General features: G+C 58.9%; 1 protein-coding gene across 2 annotated transcripts in view; it reads right to left on the reverse strand.

The window, feature by feature from the left end:
* Positions 1-15,825, reverse strand: part of LOC121273483 (CD276 antigen-like) — a 60,741-nt gene that overhangs the window by 28,032 nt on the left and 16,884 nt on the right. For both annotated transcript variants that reach the window (XM_041180650.1, XM_041180651.1), the window contains exons 2-3: positions 5,138-5,388; positions 3,963-4,310 (exon numbers count right to left, since the gene is read on the reverse strand). In XM_041180650.1, coding sequence (XP_041036584.1) covers positions 3,963-4,310; positions 5,138-5,198 — 409 coding nt within the window. In that variant the 5' untranslated portion in view covers positions 5,199-5,388. The remainder of the gene's footprint in view (positions 1-3,962; positions 4,311-5,137; positions 5,389-15,825) is intronic.

Here is a 15,825-nt window from a genome sequence, read left to right on the forward strand (position 1 = left end):
ACCCCCCACCCCCCACCTCCACCCCACACCCCCACCCCCACCCCCACCCCCCCACCCCCCTCCCCACACACCCACCCCCACTCCCCACCCCACCCCCACCCCCCACACCCACACACCCACCCCCACCCCCCACCCCACACACCCACCCCCCACCCCCACCCCCAACCCCCACCCCCACCCCACACACCCACCCCCACCCCACACACCCACCCCCACCCCCACCCCAGCCCCCCACCCCCACCCCACACACCCACCCCCACCCCCCACCCCAGCCCCCCACCCCCACCCCACACACCCACCCCCCACCCCACACACCCACCCCCCACCCCCACCCCCCCACCCCCCACCCCCACCCCCAACCCCCACCCCCTCCCCCAACCCCCACCCCACCCCCCCACCCCCACCCAGAGACAGAGAGAGAGACAGAGACAGAGAGAGAGAGAGAGAGAGAGAGAGAGACAGAGACAGAGAGAGAGACAGAGACAGAGAGAGAGAGAGAGAGAGAGACAGAGACAGAGAGAGAGACAGAGACAGAGAGAGAGACAGAGACAGAGAGAGAGAGACAGAGAGAGACAGAGAGAGACAGAGACAGAGAGAGAGAGAGAGAGAGAGAGAGAGAGACAGAGACAGAGAGAGAGACAGAGACAGAGAGAGAGAGACAGAGAGAGACAGAGAGAGACAGAGAGAGACAGAGACAGAGAGAGAGAGAGAGAGAGAGAGAGAGAGAGAGACAGAGAGAGACAGAGACAGAGAGAGAGAGAGAGAGAGAGAGACAGAGAGAGACAGAGACAGAGAGAGAGAGAGAGAGAGAGAGAGAGAGAGAGACAGAGAGAGACAGAGACAGAGAGACAGAGAGAGAGAGAGAGAGAACGGGAGAGGGAGAGAGACACAGAGGGAAAGAGAGAGAGGCAGACACAGGCAAAGATACAAACAGAGAGAGAGAGAGACAAATAGAGAGAGAGAGATAGAGGCAGAGAGAGAACGGGAGAGGGAGAGAGACACACAGGGAGAGAGAGAGAGAGACAAATAGAGAGAGAGAGAGGGAGAGAGACAGAGAGAGAGAGAGAGAATGGGAGAGGGAGAGAGACACACAGGGAGAGAGAGAGGGGCAGACACAGGCAAAGATACAAACAGAGAGAGAGAGAGAGAGACAAATAGAGAGAGAGAGATAGAGGCAGAGAGAGAACGGGAGAGGGAGAGAGACACACAGGGAGAGAGAGAGAGGCAGACACAGACAAAGATACAAACAGAGAGAGAGAGAGAACGGGAGAGGGAGAGAGACACACAGGGAGAGAGAGAGGCAGACACAGGCAAAGATACAAACAGAGAGAGAGAGAGACAAATAGAGAGAGAGAGATAGAGGCAGAGAGAGAGAGAGAGAGAACGGGAGAGGGAGAGAGACACACAGGGAGAGAGAGAGAGGCAGACACAGGCAAAGATACAAACAGAGAGAGAGAGAGAAAGCCTCTCAATCTTGTACAGCTCTATCTAATGTCACTCAGAGGGAGACAGACATGCAGAGAAAGACAGACAAACAGAGAGAGAGATGGAGACAAACAGAGAAATAGAGTGAGGGAGTCAGAGGCCCAGAGACACAGAGAGAAAGTCAGAGACAGAGGTAGAAAAGAGAGAGGGGGCAGAGAGAAAGAGACAAACAGGTGGAGAGAGAGAGAGAGACAGGCAGAGAGAGAGCGAGAGACAGGCAGAGAGTTGGACAGAGACAGATGGACAAACAGATAGGGAGCCAGGTACAGGCATAGAAATGGTCAGAGAGAGAGAGTCATAGGTAGAGAGACAGAGAGGGACAGACCTGGAAAGACAGGCACAGGACAGACAGAGCAAGAAAGATACAGGCAGAGGGCGAGAGGCAGAAACGGAGGGAGAGAGGGAGAGACAGAGGGAGAGAGGGAGAGACAGAGGGGGAGAGGGAGAGAGGGAGGGAGAGAGGGAGAGACGGAGGGTGAGAGGCAGAGACGGAGTGAGAGGCGGAGACGGAGTGAGAGGCGGAGACGGAGGGGGAGAGGGGGAGACGGAGGGAGAGAGGGAGAGACGGAGGGCGAGAGACAGAGACGGAGGGCGAGAGACAGAGACGGAGGGCGAGAGGCGGAGACGGAGGGCGAGAGGCGGAGACGGAGGGTGAGAGGCGGAGACGGAGGGTGAGAGGCGGAGACGGAGGGTGAGAGGCAGAGACAGAGTGAGAGGCGGAGACGGAGGGTGAGAGGCGGAGACGGAGGGTGAGAGGCGGAGACGGAGGGGGAGAGGGAGGTGGAGAAGCGGAGACGGAGGGAGAGAGGGAGGGGGAGAAGCGGAGACAGAGGGCGAGAGGCAGAGACAGAGGGAGAGGCGGAGACGGAGTGAGAGGCGGAGACGGAGGGAGAGAGGGGGAGACGGAGGGGGAGAGGCGGAGACAGAGGGAGAGAGGCAGAGATGGAGTGAGAGGCGGAGACGGAGTGAGAGGCGGAGATGGAGGGGGAGATGGGGAGACGGAGTGAGAGAGGGGGAGACGGAGGGAGAGAGGGGGAGACGGAGGGAGAGAGGGGGAGAGGGAGGGGGAGAAGCGGAGATGGAGGGAGAGAGGGGGAGACGGAGGGAGAGAGGCGGAGATGGAGGGAGAGAGGCAGAGACAGAGGGAGAGAGGCAGAGACAGAGGGAGAAGCGGAGATGGAGGGAGAGAGGCAGAGACGGAGGGGGAGAGGGGAGAAGGAGGGGGAGAGACAGAGACGGAGGGCGAGAGACGGAGGGGGAGAGGCGGAGACGGAGGGCGAGAGGTGGATGGAGGAAGAGGGGGAGACGGAGGGAGAGAGGTGGAGACGGAGGGCGAGAGGCGGAGACGGAGGGCGAGAGACAGAGACGGAAGGCGAGAGACAGAGATGGAGGGTGAGAGGCGGAGACGGAGGGCGAGGCAGAGACGGAGTGAGAGGCGGAGATGGAGGGCGAGGCAGAGACGGAGTGAGAGGCGGAGACGGAGGGCGAGAGACGGAGGGCGTGAGACAGAGACGGAGGGAGAGGCGGAGACGGAGGGCATGAGACAGAGATGGAGGGCATGAGACAGAGACGGAGGGCGAGAGGTGGAGACGGAGGGCGAGAGGTGGAGACGGAGGGCGAGAGGCGGAGACGGAGGGCGAGAGGCGGAGACGGAGGGCGAGAGACAGAGACGGAGGGCGAGAGACAGAGACGGAGGGCGAGAAGCGGAGACGGAGGGCGAGAGACAGAGACGGAGGGTGAGAGGCGGAGACGGAGGGAGAGAGGCGGAGACGGAGGGAGAGAGGCGGAGACGGAGTGAGAGGCGGAGACGGAGTGAGAGGCGGAGACGGAGGGGGAGAGGCGGAGACGGAGGGAGAGAGGCGGAGACGGAGGGAGAGAGGCGGAGACGGAGGGAGAGAGGCGGAGACGGAGTGAGAGGCGGAGACGGAGGGCGAGAGGCGGAGACGGAGGGGGAGAGGCGGAGACGGAGGGCGAGAGGCGGAGACGGAGGGCGAGAGACAGAGACGGAGGGCGAGAGACGGAGACGGAAGGGGAGAGGTGGAGACGGAGGGGGAGAGGTGGAGACGGAAGGGGAGACGGAAGGGGAGAGGGGGAGATGGAAGGGGAGAGGGGGAGACGGAGGGGGTGTCGGAGTCAGAGGGTGAGCGTTAGAGTCAGAGGGGGAGACAGACGGAGGGAGATGGAGGAGGGCGAGGGCCAGACCGAGGGAGGGATTCGGGTCATCAGAGGTGAGCCACCCAGTTCCTCCCTCCAGACGGAACCCAGTCGGACCCCCTCAACCTCCCAGAGAGAAGCCCGGCCAGACAGCCCCCCCTCCCACAGCCCGAGGGTGTCGGGGGTGGGGGGTCTTCCCCACCCCGCCGGTGTCGATGGGCCGAAGGGCCCGGTGGGGCGGGCGCACCCCCACCACCCCCCCCACCCCCACACACCACACACACCACCCCCCCCCCCCACCCCACGCGGGCCTCCTGACCTACCCGCCAGCTGCAGCTCCTGGCCCTCTTGGTGCTTCCCGCGAGCGGAGCGGACGTAGCAGAGGTAGTGACCCTCGTCCCGAGGGGAGACCCCCTTCAGCCTCAGAGGTGCCCGGCCGTCCGGCAGCCCCTCCGGTTCCACCAGGGTCCGGTTCCTGAACTGCGGGTGCAGGCCGCTGAGGTGGGCGGCGCCGTGGTGGTAGCTGTAGGCCACGCGCGTCTCGGTCGGGCCCCGGCGAAGGCTCCACTCGATGATCAGCCCGGGGAGCGGGGCGGGCGGGAAGCTGCAGCCCAGGGTCACCTCCTGGCCCAGCCGGGCGAGGGTGGGAACCCGGGGGGTGCCTCCGCCGGCTGGAAAACACAACCAGGGCAGGGGGGGCGGCGCCGCGTCACAAAGAGGGCTATTCGGCAAGGTCAGGCAGCACAATTCCCAATACACCCTTTAATATCCCACCCAGTCTAATCCCACTCTCCCCCTCACTCCCCGCACACTTCAATATCCCACCCAGTCTAATCCCACTCTCCCCTTCACTCCCCACACCCTTTAATATCCCACCCAGTCTAATCCCACTCTCCCCCTCACTCCCTGCACCCTTTAATATCCACCCAGTCTAATCCCACTCTCCCCCTCACTCCCCGCACCCTTTAATATCCACCCAGTCTAATCCCACTCTCCCCCTCACTCCCCGCACCCTTTAATATCCCACCCAGTCTAATCCCACTCTCCCCCTCACTCCCCGCACCCTTTAATATCCCACCCAGTCTAATCCCACTCTCCCCCTCAATCCCCGCACCCTTTAATATCCCACCCAGTCTAATCCCACTCTCCCCCTCAATCCCCGCACCCTTTAATATCCCACCCAGTCTAATCCCACTCTCCCCCTCAATCCCCGCACCCTTTAATATCCCACCAGTCTAATCCCACTCTCCCCCTCACTCCCGCATCCTTTAATATCCCACCCAGTCTAATCCCACTCTCCCCCTCACTCCCTGCGCCCTTTAATATCCCACCCAGTCTAATCCCACTCTCCCCCTCACTCCCTGCGCCCTTTAATATCCCACCCAGTCTAATCCCACTCTCCCCCTCACTCCCTGCGCCCTTTAATATCCCATCCAGTTCACTCCCACTCTGGACCATCCCCCAGTAGGCGTTACCAGATGAGGCTTTCACACCTTACCTGAATAAAACAAACTGAGGAGCGCAAGCAGTTTGTGTCGAGACTGATGGAGAATGTTCATCTTCGGCTATCTTTACGTTCTGAAGTTTCTTGTGTCCCTCTCTTCCCCAGAGCAGACCATGAACACTTTCCTCTCCGAGCGTTCTAACTCTCTCTCGTTCTCTCTCTCCCTCTCTCGGTCACTCATTCGTACTCTCTCGCATGGAACGCCGGAGTAGGGGAACATTCCCCTTCTCTCAGCCCAGATCAACCTGTGTACAGACATTCTCAGACATTAACAGATCCACAGCAGCGCTGAAATGTCGGAGGGTCAGTATTGAGGGAGTGCTGCACTGTCGGAGGGTCAGTACTGAGGGAGTGCTGCACTGTCAGAGGTTCAGTACTGAGGGAGTGCTGCAATTTTGGAGGGTCAGTACTGAGGGAGTGCTGCACTGTCGGAGGGTCAGTACTGAGGGAGTGTCGCACTGTCGGAGGGTCAGTACCGAGGGAGTGCTGCACTGTCGGAGGGTCAGTACTGAGGGAGTGCTGCACTGTCAGAGGTTCAGTACTGAGGGAGTGCTGCACTTTTGGAGGGTCAGTACTGAGGGAGTGCTGCACTGTCAGAGGGTCAGTACTGAGGGAGTGTCGCACTGTCGAAGGGTCAGTACGGAGGGAGTGTCGCACTGTCGGGGGGTCAGTACTGAGGGAGTGCCGCACTGTCGGAGGGTCAGTACTGAGGGAGAGCTGCACTGTCAGAGGGTTAGTACTGAGGGAGTGCAGCACTGTCGGAGGGTCAGTACTGAGGGAGTGCTGCACTGTCAGAGGGTCAGTACTGAGGGAGTGCCGCACTGTCGGAGGGTCAGTACTGAGGGAGTGCTGCACTGTCGGAGGGTCAGTACTGAGGGAGTGCTGCACTGTCGGAGGGTCAGTACTGAGGGAGTGCTGCACTGTCAGAGGGTCAGAACTGAGGTAGTGCTGCACTGTCAGAGGGTCAGTACTGAGGGAGTGCTGCACTGTCGGAGGGTCAGTACTGAGAGAGCTCTGTACTGTTGGAGGGTCAGTACTGAGGGAGAGCCGCACTGTCAGAGGGTTAGCACTGAGGGAGTGCTGCACGGTCGGAGGGTTAGTACTGAGGGAGTGCCGGACTGTCGGAGGGTCAGTAATGAGGGAGTGCCGGACTGTCGGAGGGTCAGTAATGAGGGAGTGCCGGACTGTCAGAGGGTTAGTACTGAGGGAGTGCTGCACGGTCGGAGGGTTAGTACTGAGGGAGTGCCGGACTGTTGGAGGGTCAGTAATGAGGGAGTGCCGGACTGTCGGAGGGTCAGTAATGAGGGAGTGCTGCACTGTCGGAGGGTCAGTACTGAGGGAGTGCTGCACTGTTGGAGGGTCAGAACTGAGGGAGTGCTGCACTGTCAGTGGTTCAGTACTGAGGGAGTGTTGCACTATCGGAGGGTCAGTACTGAGGGAGTTCAGCACTGTCGGAGGGTCAGTAATGAGGGAGTGTTTAACTGTTGGAGGGTCAGTACTGAGGGAGTGCTGCACTGTCGGAGGGTCAGTACTGAGGTAGGGCCGCAGTGTCGGAGGGTCAGTACTGAGGGAGAGCTACCATGTGGGAGGGTCAGTAATGAGGGAGTGCTGCACTGTCGGAGGGTCAGTACTGAGGGAGTGCTGCACTGTCAGAGGGTCAGTACTGAGGGAGTGCTGCACTGTCGGAGGGTCAGTACTGAGGGAGTGCTGCACTGTCGGAGGGTCAGTACTGAGGGAGTGCTGCACTGTCGGAGGGTCAGTACTGAGGGAGTGCTACACTGTCAGAGGGTCAGAACTGATGGAGTGCTGCACTGTGGGAGTGTCAGTACTGAGGGAGTGCTGCACAGTCAGAGGGTCAGTACTGAGGGAGTGCTGCACTATCGGAGGGTCAGTACTGAGGGAGTGCAGCACTGTCGGAGGGTCAGTAATGAGGGAGTGTTTAACTGTTGGAGGGTCAGTATGGAGGGAGTGCTGCACTGTCGGAATGTCACTACTGATGTAGGGCCGCAGTGTCGGAGGGTCAGTACTGAGGGAGAGCTACCATGTGGGAGGGTCAGTAATGAGGGAGTGCTGCACTGTCGGAGGGTCAGTATTGAGGAAGCGCTGCACTGTTGGAGGGTCAGTATTGAGGGAGTGCTGCACTGTCAGAGGGTCAGTACTGAGGGAGTGCTGCACAGTCGGACGGTCAGTATTGAGGGAGTGCTGCACTGTCAGAGGGTCAGTACTGAGGGAGTGCTGCACAGTCGGACGGTCAGTACTGAGGGAGGGCCGCATTGTCGGAGGGTCAGTACTGAGGGAGTGCTGCACTGTCAGAGGGTCAGTACTGAGGGAGTGCTGCACTGTCGGAGGGTCAGTACTGAGGGAGTGCTGCACTGTCAGAGGGTCAGTACTGAGGGAGAGCTGCACTGTCGGAGGTTCAGTACTGAGGGAGTGCTGCACTGTCGGACGGTTAGTACTGAGGGAGTGCTGCACTGTCAGAGGTTCAGTACTGAGGGAGTGCTGCAATTTTGGAGGGTCAGTACTGAGGGAGTGCTGCACTGTCGGAGGGTCAGTACTGAGGGAGTGCTGCACTGTCAGAGGGTCAGTACTGAGGGAGTGCTGCACTGTCGGAGGGTCAGTACTGAGGGAGTGCTGCACTGTCGGAGGTTCAGTACTGAGGGAGTGCTGCACTTTTGGAGGGTCAGTACTGAGGGAGTGCTGCACTTTCAGAGGTTCAGTACTGAGGGAGTGCTGCACTTTTGGAGGGTCAGTACTGAGGGAGTGCTGCACTGTCGGAGGGTCAGTACTGAGGGAGTGTCGCACTGTCGGAGGGTCAGTACGGAGGGAGCGTCGCACTGTCGGGGGGTCAGTACTGAGGGAGAGCTGCACTGTCAGAGGGTTAGTACTGAGGGAGTGCTGCACTGTCGGAGGGTCAGTACTGAGGGAGTGCTGCACTGTCAGAGTGTCACTACTGAGGGAGTGCCGCACTGTCGGAGGGTCAGTACTGAGGGAGTGCTGCACTGTCGGAGGGTCAGGACTGAGGGAGTGCTGCACTGTCGGAGGGTCAGTACTGAGGGTGTGCTGTACTGTCGGAGGGTCAGTACTGAGGGAGTGCTGCACTGTCGGAGGTTCAGTACTGAGGGAGTGCTGCACTGTCGGAGGGTCAGTACTGAGGGAGTGCAGCACTGTCGGAGGGTCAGTACTGAGGAAGTGCTGCACTGTCGGAGGTTCAGTACTGAGGGAGTGCTGCACTGTCGGAGGGTCAGTACTGAGGGAGTGCAGCACTGTCGGAGCGTCAGCACTGAGGGAGTGCTGGACTGTCGGAGGGTCTGTAATGAGGGAGTGCCTCACTTTCGGAGGGTCAATATTGAGGGAGTGCTGCATAGTCAGAGGGTCAGTACTGAGGGAGTGCTGCACTGTCGGCGGGTCAGTACTGAGGGACTGCTGCACTGTCAGAGGGTCAGTACTGAGGGAGTTATGCACGGTCGGAGGGTCAGTACAGAGGGAATGCTGCATTGTCGGAGTGTGAGCACTGAGGGAGTGCTACACTGTCGGAGGGTCAGTACTGAGGGAGTGCTGCACAGTCAGAGGGTCAGTATTGAGGGAGTGCTGCACTGTCAGAGGGTCAGTACTGAGGGAGTGCTGCACAGTCGGACGGTCAGTACTGAGGGAGTGTCGCATTGTCGGAGGGTCAGTACTGAGGGAGTGATGCACTGTCGGAGGGTCAGTACTGAGGGAATGCTGCATTGTCGGAGTTTGAGTACTGAGGGAGTGCTGTATTTTCGGAGGGACAGTATTGAGGGAGTGCTGCATTGTCGGAGGGTCATAACTGAGGGAGTGCTGCACTGTTGGAGGGTCAGTACTGAGGGAGTGCTGCACTGTCGGAGGTTCAGTACTGAGGGAGATCTGCACTGTGAGAGGGTCAGTAGTGAGGGTGAGCTGCACTGTTGGAGGGTCAGAACTGAGGGAGTGCTGCACTGTCAGTGGTTCAGTACTGAGGGAGTGTTGCACTATCGGAGGGTCAGTACTGAGGGAGTTCAGCACTGTCGGAGGGTCAGTAATGAGGGAGTGTTTAACTGTTGGAGGGTCAGTACTGAGGGAGTGCTGCACTGTCGGAGGGTCAGTACTGAGGTAGGGCCGCAGTGTCGGAGGGTCAGTACTGAGGGAGAGCTACCATGTGGGAGGGTCAGTAATGAGGGAGTGCTGCACTGTCGGAGGGTCAGTACTGAGGGAGTGCTGCACTGTCGGAGGGTCAGTACTGAGGGAGTGCTGCACTGTGGGAGTGTCAGTACTGAGGGAGTGCTGCACAGTCAGAGGGTCAGTACTGAGGGAGTGCTGCACTATCGGAGGGTCAGTACTGAGGGAGTGCAGCACTGTCGGAGGGTCAGTAATGAGGGAGTGTTTAACTGTTGGAGGGTCAGTATGGAGGGAGTGCTGCACTGTCGGAATGTCACTACTGATGTAGGGCCGCAGTGTCGGAGGGTCAGTACTGAGGGAGAGCTACCATGTGGGAGGGTCAGTAATGAGGGAGTGCTGCACTGTCAGAGGGTCAGTACTGAGGGAGTGCTGCACAGTCGGACGGTCAGTATTGAGGGAGTGCTGCACTGTCAGAGGGTCAGTACTGAGGGAGTGCTGCACAGTCGGACGGTCAGTACTGAGGGAGTGCCGCATTGTCGGAGGGTCAGTACTGAGGGAGTGCTGCACTGTCAGAGGGTCAGTACTGAGGGAGTGCTGCACTGTCGGAGGGTCAGTACTGAGGGAGTGCTGCACTGTCAGAGGGTCAGTACTGAGGGAGAGCTGCACTGTCGGAGGTTCAGTACTGAGGGAGTGCTGCACTGTCGGACGGTTAGTACTGAGGGAGTGCTGCACTGTCAGAGGTTCAGTACTGAGGGAGTGCTGCAATTTTGGAGGGTCAGTACTGAGGGAGTGCTGCACTGTCGGAGGGTCAGTACTGAGGGAGTGCTGCACTGTCGGAGGGTCAGTACTGAGGGAGTGCTGCACTGTCGGAGGGTCAGTACTGAGGGAGTGCTGCACTGTCAGAGGTTCAGTACTGAGGGAGTGCTGCACTTTTGGAGGGTCAGTACTGAGGGAGTGCTGCACTCTCAGAGGTTCAGTACTGAGGGAGTGCTGCACTTTTGGAGGGTCAGTACTGAGGGAGTGCTGCACTGTCGGAGGGTCAGTACTGAGGGAGTGTCGCACTGTCGGAGGGTCAGTACGGAGGGAGCGTCGCACTGTCGGGGGGTCAGTACTGAGGGAGAGCTGCACTGTCAGAGGGTTAGTACTGAGGGAGTGCTGCACTGTCGGAGGGTCAGTACTGAGGGAGTGCTGCACTGTCAGAGTGTCACTACTGAGGGAGTGCCGCACTGTCGGAGGGTCAGTACTGAGGGAGTGCTGCACTGTCGGAGGGTCAGGACTGAGGGAGTGCTGCACTGTCGGAGGGTCAGTACTGAGGGTGTGCTGTACTGTCGGAGGGTCAGTACTGAGGGAGTGCTGCACTGTCGGAGGTTCAGTACTGAGGGAGTGCTGCACTGTCGGAGGGTCAGTACTGAGGGAGTGCAGCACTGTCGGAGGGTCAGTACTGAGGGAGTGCTGCACTGTCGGAGGTTCAGTACTGAGGGAGTGCTGCACTGTCGGAGGGTCAGTACTGAGGGAGTGCAGCACTGTCGGAGCGTCAGCACTGAGGGAGTGCTGGACTGTCGGAGGGTCTGTAATGAGGGAGTGCCTCACTTTCGGAGGGTCAATATTGAGGGAGTGCTGCATAGTCAGAGGGTCAGTACTGAGGGAGTGCTGCACTGTCGGCGGGTCAGTACTGAGGGACTGCTGCACTGTCAGAGGGTCAGTACTGAGGGAGTTATGCACGGTCGGAGGGTCAGTACTGAGGGAATGCTGCATTGTCGGAGTGTGAGTACTGAGGGAGTGCTACACTGTCGGAGGGTCAGTACTGAGGGAGTGCTGCACAGTCAGAGGGTCAGTATTGAGGGAGTGCTGCACTGTCAGAGGGTCAGTACTGAGGGAGTGCTGCACAGTCGGACGGTCAGTATTGAGGGAGTGCTGCACTGTCAGAGGGTCAGTACTGAGGGAGTGCTGCACAGTCGGACGGTCAGTACTGAGGGAGTGCCGCATTGTCGGAGGGTCAGTACTGAGGGAGTGATGCACTGTCGGAGGGTCAGTACTGAGGGAATGCTGCATTGTCGGAGTTTGAGTACTGAGGGAGTGCTACACTGTCGGAGGGTCAGTACTGAGGGAGTGCTGTATTTTCGGAGGGACAGTATTGAGGGAGTGCTGCATTGTCGGAGGGTCATAACTGAGGGAGTGCTGCACTGTTGGAGGGTCAGTACTGAGGGAGTGCTGCACTGTCGGAGGTTCAGTACTGAGGGTGTGATGAACTCTCGGAGTGTCAGTACTGAGGGAGTGCCGCACTGTCAGAGGGTCAGTACTGAGGGAGTGCTGCACTGTCGGACGGTTAGTACTGAGGGAGTGCTGCACTGTCAGAGGTTCAGTACTGAGGGAGTGCTGCAATTTTGGAGGGTCAGTACTGAGGGAGTGCTGCACTGTCAGAGGGTCAGTACTGAGGGAGTGTCGCACTGTCGGAGGGTCAGTACTGAGGGAGTGCTGCACTGTCGGAGGGTCAGTACTGAGGGAGTGCTGCACTGTCGGAGGGTCAGTACTGAGGGAGTGCTGCACTGTCAGAGGTTCAGTACTGAGGGAGTGCTGCACTTTTGGAGGGTCAGTACTGAGGGAGTGCTGCACTCTCAGAGGTTCAGTACTGAGGGAGTGCTGCACTTTTGGAGGGTCAGTACTGAGGGAGTGCTGCACTGTCGGAGGCTCAGTACTGAGGGAGTGTCGCACTGTCGGAGGGTCAGTAAGGAGGGAGCGTCGCACTGTCGGGGGGTCAGTACTGAGGGAGTGCCGCACTATCGGAGGGTCAGTACTGAGGGAGAGCTGCACTGTCAGAGGGTTAGTACTGAGGGAGTGCTGCACGGTCGGAGGGTCAGTACAGAGGGAGTGCTGCACTATCGGAGGGTCAGTACTGAGGGACTGCTGCACTGTCAGAGGGTCAGTACTGAGGGAGTTATGCACGGTCTGAGGGTCAGTACAGAGGGAATGCTGCATTGTCGGAGTGTGAGTACTGAGGGAGTGCTACACTGTCGGAGGGTCAGTACTGAGGGAGTGCTGCACAGTCAGAGGGTCAGTATTGAGGGAGTGCTGCACTGTCAGAGGGTCAGTACTGAGGGAGTGCTGCACAGTCGGACGGTCAGTATTGAGGGAGTGCTGCACTGTCAGAGGGTCAGTACTGAGGGAGTGCTGCACAGTCGGACGGTCAGTACTGAGGGAGTGCCGCATTGTCGGAGGGTCAGTACTGAGGGAGTGATGCACTGTCGGAGGGTCAGTACTGAGGGAATGCTGCATTGTCGGAGTTTGAGTACTGAGGGAGTGCTACACTGTCGGAGGGTCAGTACTGAGGGAGTGCTGTATTTTCGGAGGGACAGTATTGAGGGAGTGCTGCATTGTCGGAGGGTCATAACTGAGGGAGTGCTGCACTGTTGGAGGGTCAGTACTGAGGGAGTGCTGCACTGTCGGAGGTTCAGTACTGAGGGAGTGCTGCACTGTTGGAGGGTCAGAACTGAGGGAGTGCTGCACTGTCAGTGGTTCAGTACTGAGGGAGTGTTGCACTATCGGAGGGTCAGTACTGAGGGAGTTCAGCACTGTCGGAGGGTCAGTAATGAGGGAGTGTTTAACTGTTGGAGGGTCAGTACTGAGGGAGTGCTGCAGTGTCGGAGGGTCAGTACTGAGGTAGGGCCGCAGTGTCGGAGGGTCAGTACTGAGGGAGAGCTACCATGTGGGAGGGTCAGTAATGAGGGAGTGCTGCACTGTCGGAGGGTCAGTACTGAGGGAGTGCTGCACTGTCGGAGGGTCAGTACTGAGGGAGTGCTACACTGTCAGAGGGTCAGAACTGAGGGAGTGCTGCACTGTGGGAGTGTCAGTACTGAGGGAGTGCTGCACAGTCAGAGGGTCAGTACTGAGGGAGTGCTGCACTATCGGAGGGTCAGTACTGAGGGAGTGCAGCACTGTCGGAGGGTCAGTAATGAGGGAGTGTTTAACTGTTGGAGGGTCAGTATGGAGGGAGTGCTGCACTGTCGGAATGTCACTACTGATGTAGGGCCGCAGTGTCGGAGGGTCAGTACTGAGGGAGAGCTACCATGTGGGAGGGTCAGTAATGAGGGAGTGCTGCACTGTCAGAGGGTCAGTACTGAGGGAGTGCTGCACAGTCGGACGGTCAGTATTGAGGGAGTGCTGCACTGTCAGAGGGTCAGTACTGAGGGAGTGCTGCACAGTCGGACGGTCAGTACTGAGGGAGTGCCGCATTGTCGGAGGGTCAGTACTGAGGGAGTGCTGCACTGTCAGAGGGTCAGTACTGAGGGAGTGCTGCACTGTCGGAGGGTCAGTACTGAGGGAGTGCTGCACTGTCAGAGGGTCAGTACTGAGGGAGAGCTGCACTGTCGGAGGTTCAGTACTGAGGGAGTGCTGCACTGTCGGACGGTTAGTACTGAGGGAGTGCTGCACTGTCAGAGGTTCAGTACTGAGGGAGTGCTGCAATTTTGGAGGGTCAGTACTGAGGGAGTGCTGCACTGTCGGAGGGTCAGTACTGAGGGAGTGCTGCACTGTCGGAGGGTCAGTACTGAGGGAGTGCTGCACTGTCGGAGGGTCAGTACTGAGGGAGTGCTGCACTGTCAGAGGTTCAGTACTGAGGGAGTGCTGCACTTTTGGAGGGTCAGTACTGAGGGAGTGCTGCACTCTCAGAGGTTCAGTACTGAGGGAGTGCTGCACTTTTGGAGGGTCAGTACTGAGGGAGTGCTGCACTGTCGGAGGGTCAGTACTGAGGGAGTGTCGCACTGTCGGAGGGTCAGTACGGAGGGAGCTTCGCACTGTCGGGGGGTCAGTACTGAGGGAGAGCTGCACTGTCAGAGGGTTAGTACTGAGGGAGTGCTGCACTGTCGGAGGGTCAGTACTTAGGGAGTGCTGCACTGTCAGAGTGTCACTACTGAGGGAGTGCCGCACTGTCGGAGGGTCAGTACTGAGGGAGTGCTGCACTGTCGGAGGGTCAGGACTGAGGGAGTGCTGCACTGTCGGAGGGTCAGTACTGAGGGTGTGCTGTACTGTCGGAGGGTCAGTACTGAGGGAGTGCTGCACTGTCGGAGGTTCAGTACTGAGGGAGTGCTGCACTGTCGGAGGGTCAGTACTGAGGGAGTGCAGCACTGTCGGAGGGTCAGTACTGAGGGAGTGCTGCACTGTCGGAGGTTCAGTACTGAGGGAGTGCTGCACTGTCGGAGGGTCAGTACTGAGGGAGTGCAGCACTGTCGGAGCGTCAGCACTGAGGGAGTGCTGGACTGTCGGAGGGTCTGTAATGAGGGAGTGCCTCACTTTCGGAGGGTCAATATTGAGGGAGTGCTGCATAGTCAGAGGGTCAGTACTGAGGGAGTGCTGCACTGTCGGCGGGTCAGTACTGAGGGACTGCTGCACTGTCAGAGGGTCAGTACTGAGGGAGTTATGCACGGTCGGAGGGTCAGTACAGAGGGAATGCTGCATTGTCGGAGTGTGAGTACTGAGGGAGTGCTACACTGTCGGAGGGTCAGTACTGAGGGAGTGCTGCACAGTCAGAGGGTCAGTATTGAGGGAGTGCTGCACTGTCAGAGGGTCAGTACTGAGGGAGTGCTGCACAGTCGGACGGTCAGTATTGAGGGAGTGCTGCACTGTCAGAGGGTCAGTACTGAGGGAGTGCTGCACAGTCGGACGGTCAGTACTGAGGGAGTGCCGCATTGTCGGAGGGTCAGTACTGAGGGAGTGATGCACTGTCGGAGGGTCAGTACTGAGGGAATGCTGCATTGTCGGAGTTTGAGTACTGAGGGAGTGCTACACTGTCGGAGGGTCAGTACTGAGGGAGTGCTGTATTTTCGGAGGGACAGTATTGAGGGAGTGCTGCATTGTCGGAGGGTCATAACTGAGGGAGTGCTGCACTGTTGGAGGGTCAGTACTGAGGGAGTGCTGCACTGTCGGAGGTTCAGTACTGAGGGTGTGATGAACTCTCGGAGTGTCAGTACTGAGGGAGTGCCGCACTGTCAGAGGGTCAGTACTGAGGGAGTGCTGCACTGTCGGACGGTTAGTACTGAGGGAGTGCTGCACTGTCAGAGGTTCAGTACTGAGGGAGTGCTGCAATTTTGGAGGGTCAGTACTGAGGGAGTGCTGCACTGTCAGAGGGTCAGTACTGAGGGAGTGTCGCACTGTCGAAGGGTCAGTACTGAGGGAGTGCTGCACTGTCGGAGGGTCAGTACTGAGGGAGTGCTGCACTGTCGGAGGGTCAGTACTGAGGGAGTGCTGCACTGTCAGAGGTTCAGTACTGAGGGAGTGCTGCACTTTTGGAGGGTCAGTACTGAGGGAGTGCTGCACTCTCAGAGGTTCAGTACTGAGGGAGTGCTGCACTTTTGGAGGGTCAGTACTGAGGGAGTGCTGCACTGTCGGAGGGTCAGTACTGAGGGAGTGTCGCACTGTCGGAGGGTCAGTACGGAGGGAGCGTCGCACTGTCGGGGGGTCAGTACTGAGGGAGTGCCGCACTATCGGAGGGTCAGTACTGAGGGAGAGCTGCACTGTCAGAGGGTTAGTACTGAGGGAGTGCTGCACTGTCGGAGGGTCAGTACTGAGGGAGT

The sequence above is a fragment of the Carcharodon carcharias genome (assembly GCF_017639515.1).
Source record: "Carcharodon carcharias isolate sCarCar2 chromosome 24 unlocalized genomic scaffold, sCarCar2.pri SUPER_24_unloc_1, whole genome shotgun sequence".
Lineage (NCBI taxonomy): Eukaryota > Metazoa > Chordata > Chondrichthyes > Lamniformes > Lamnidae > Carcharodon > Carcharodon carcharias.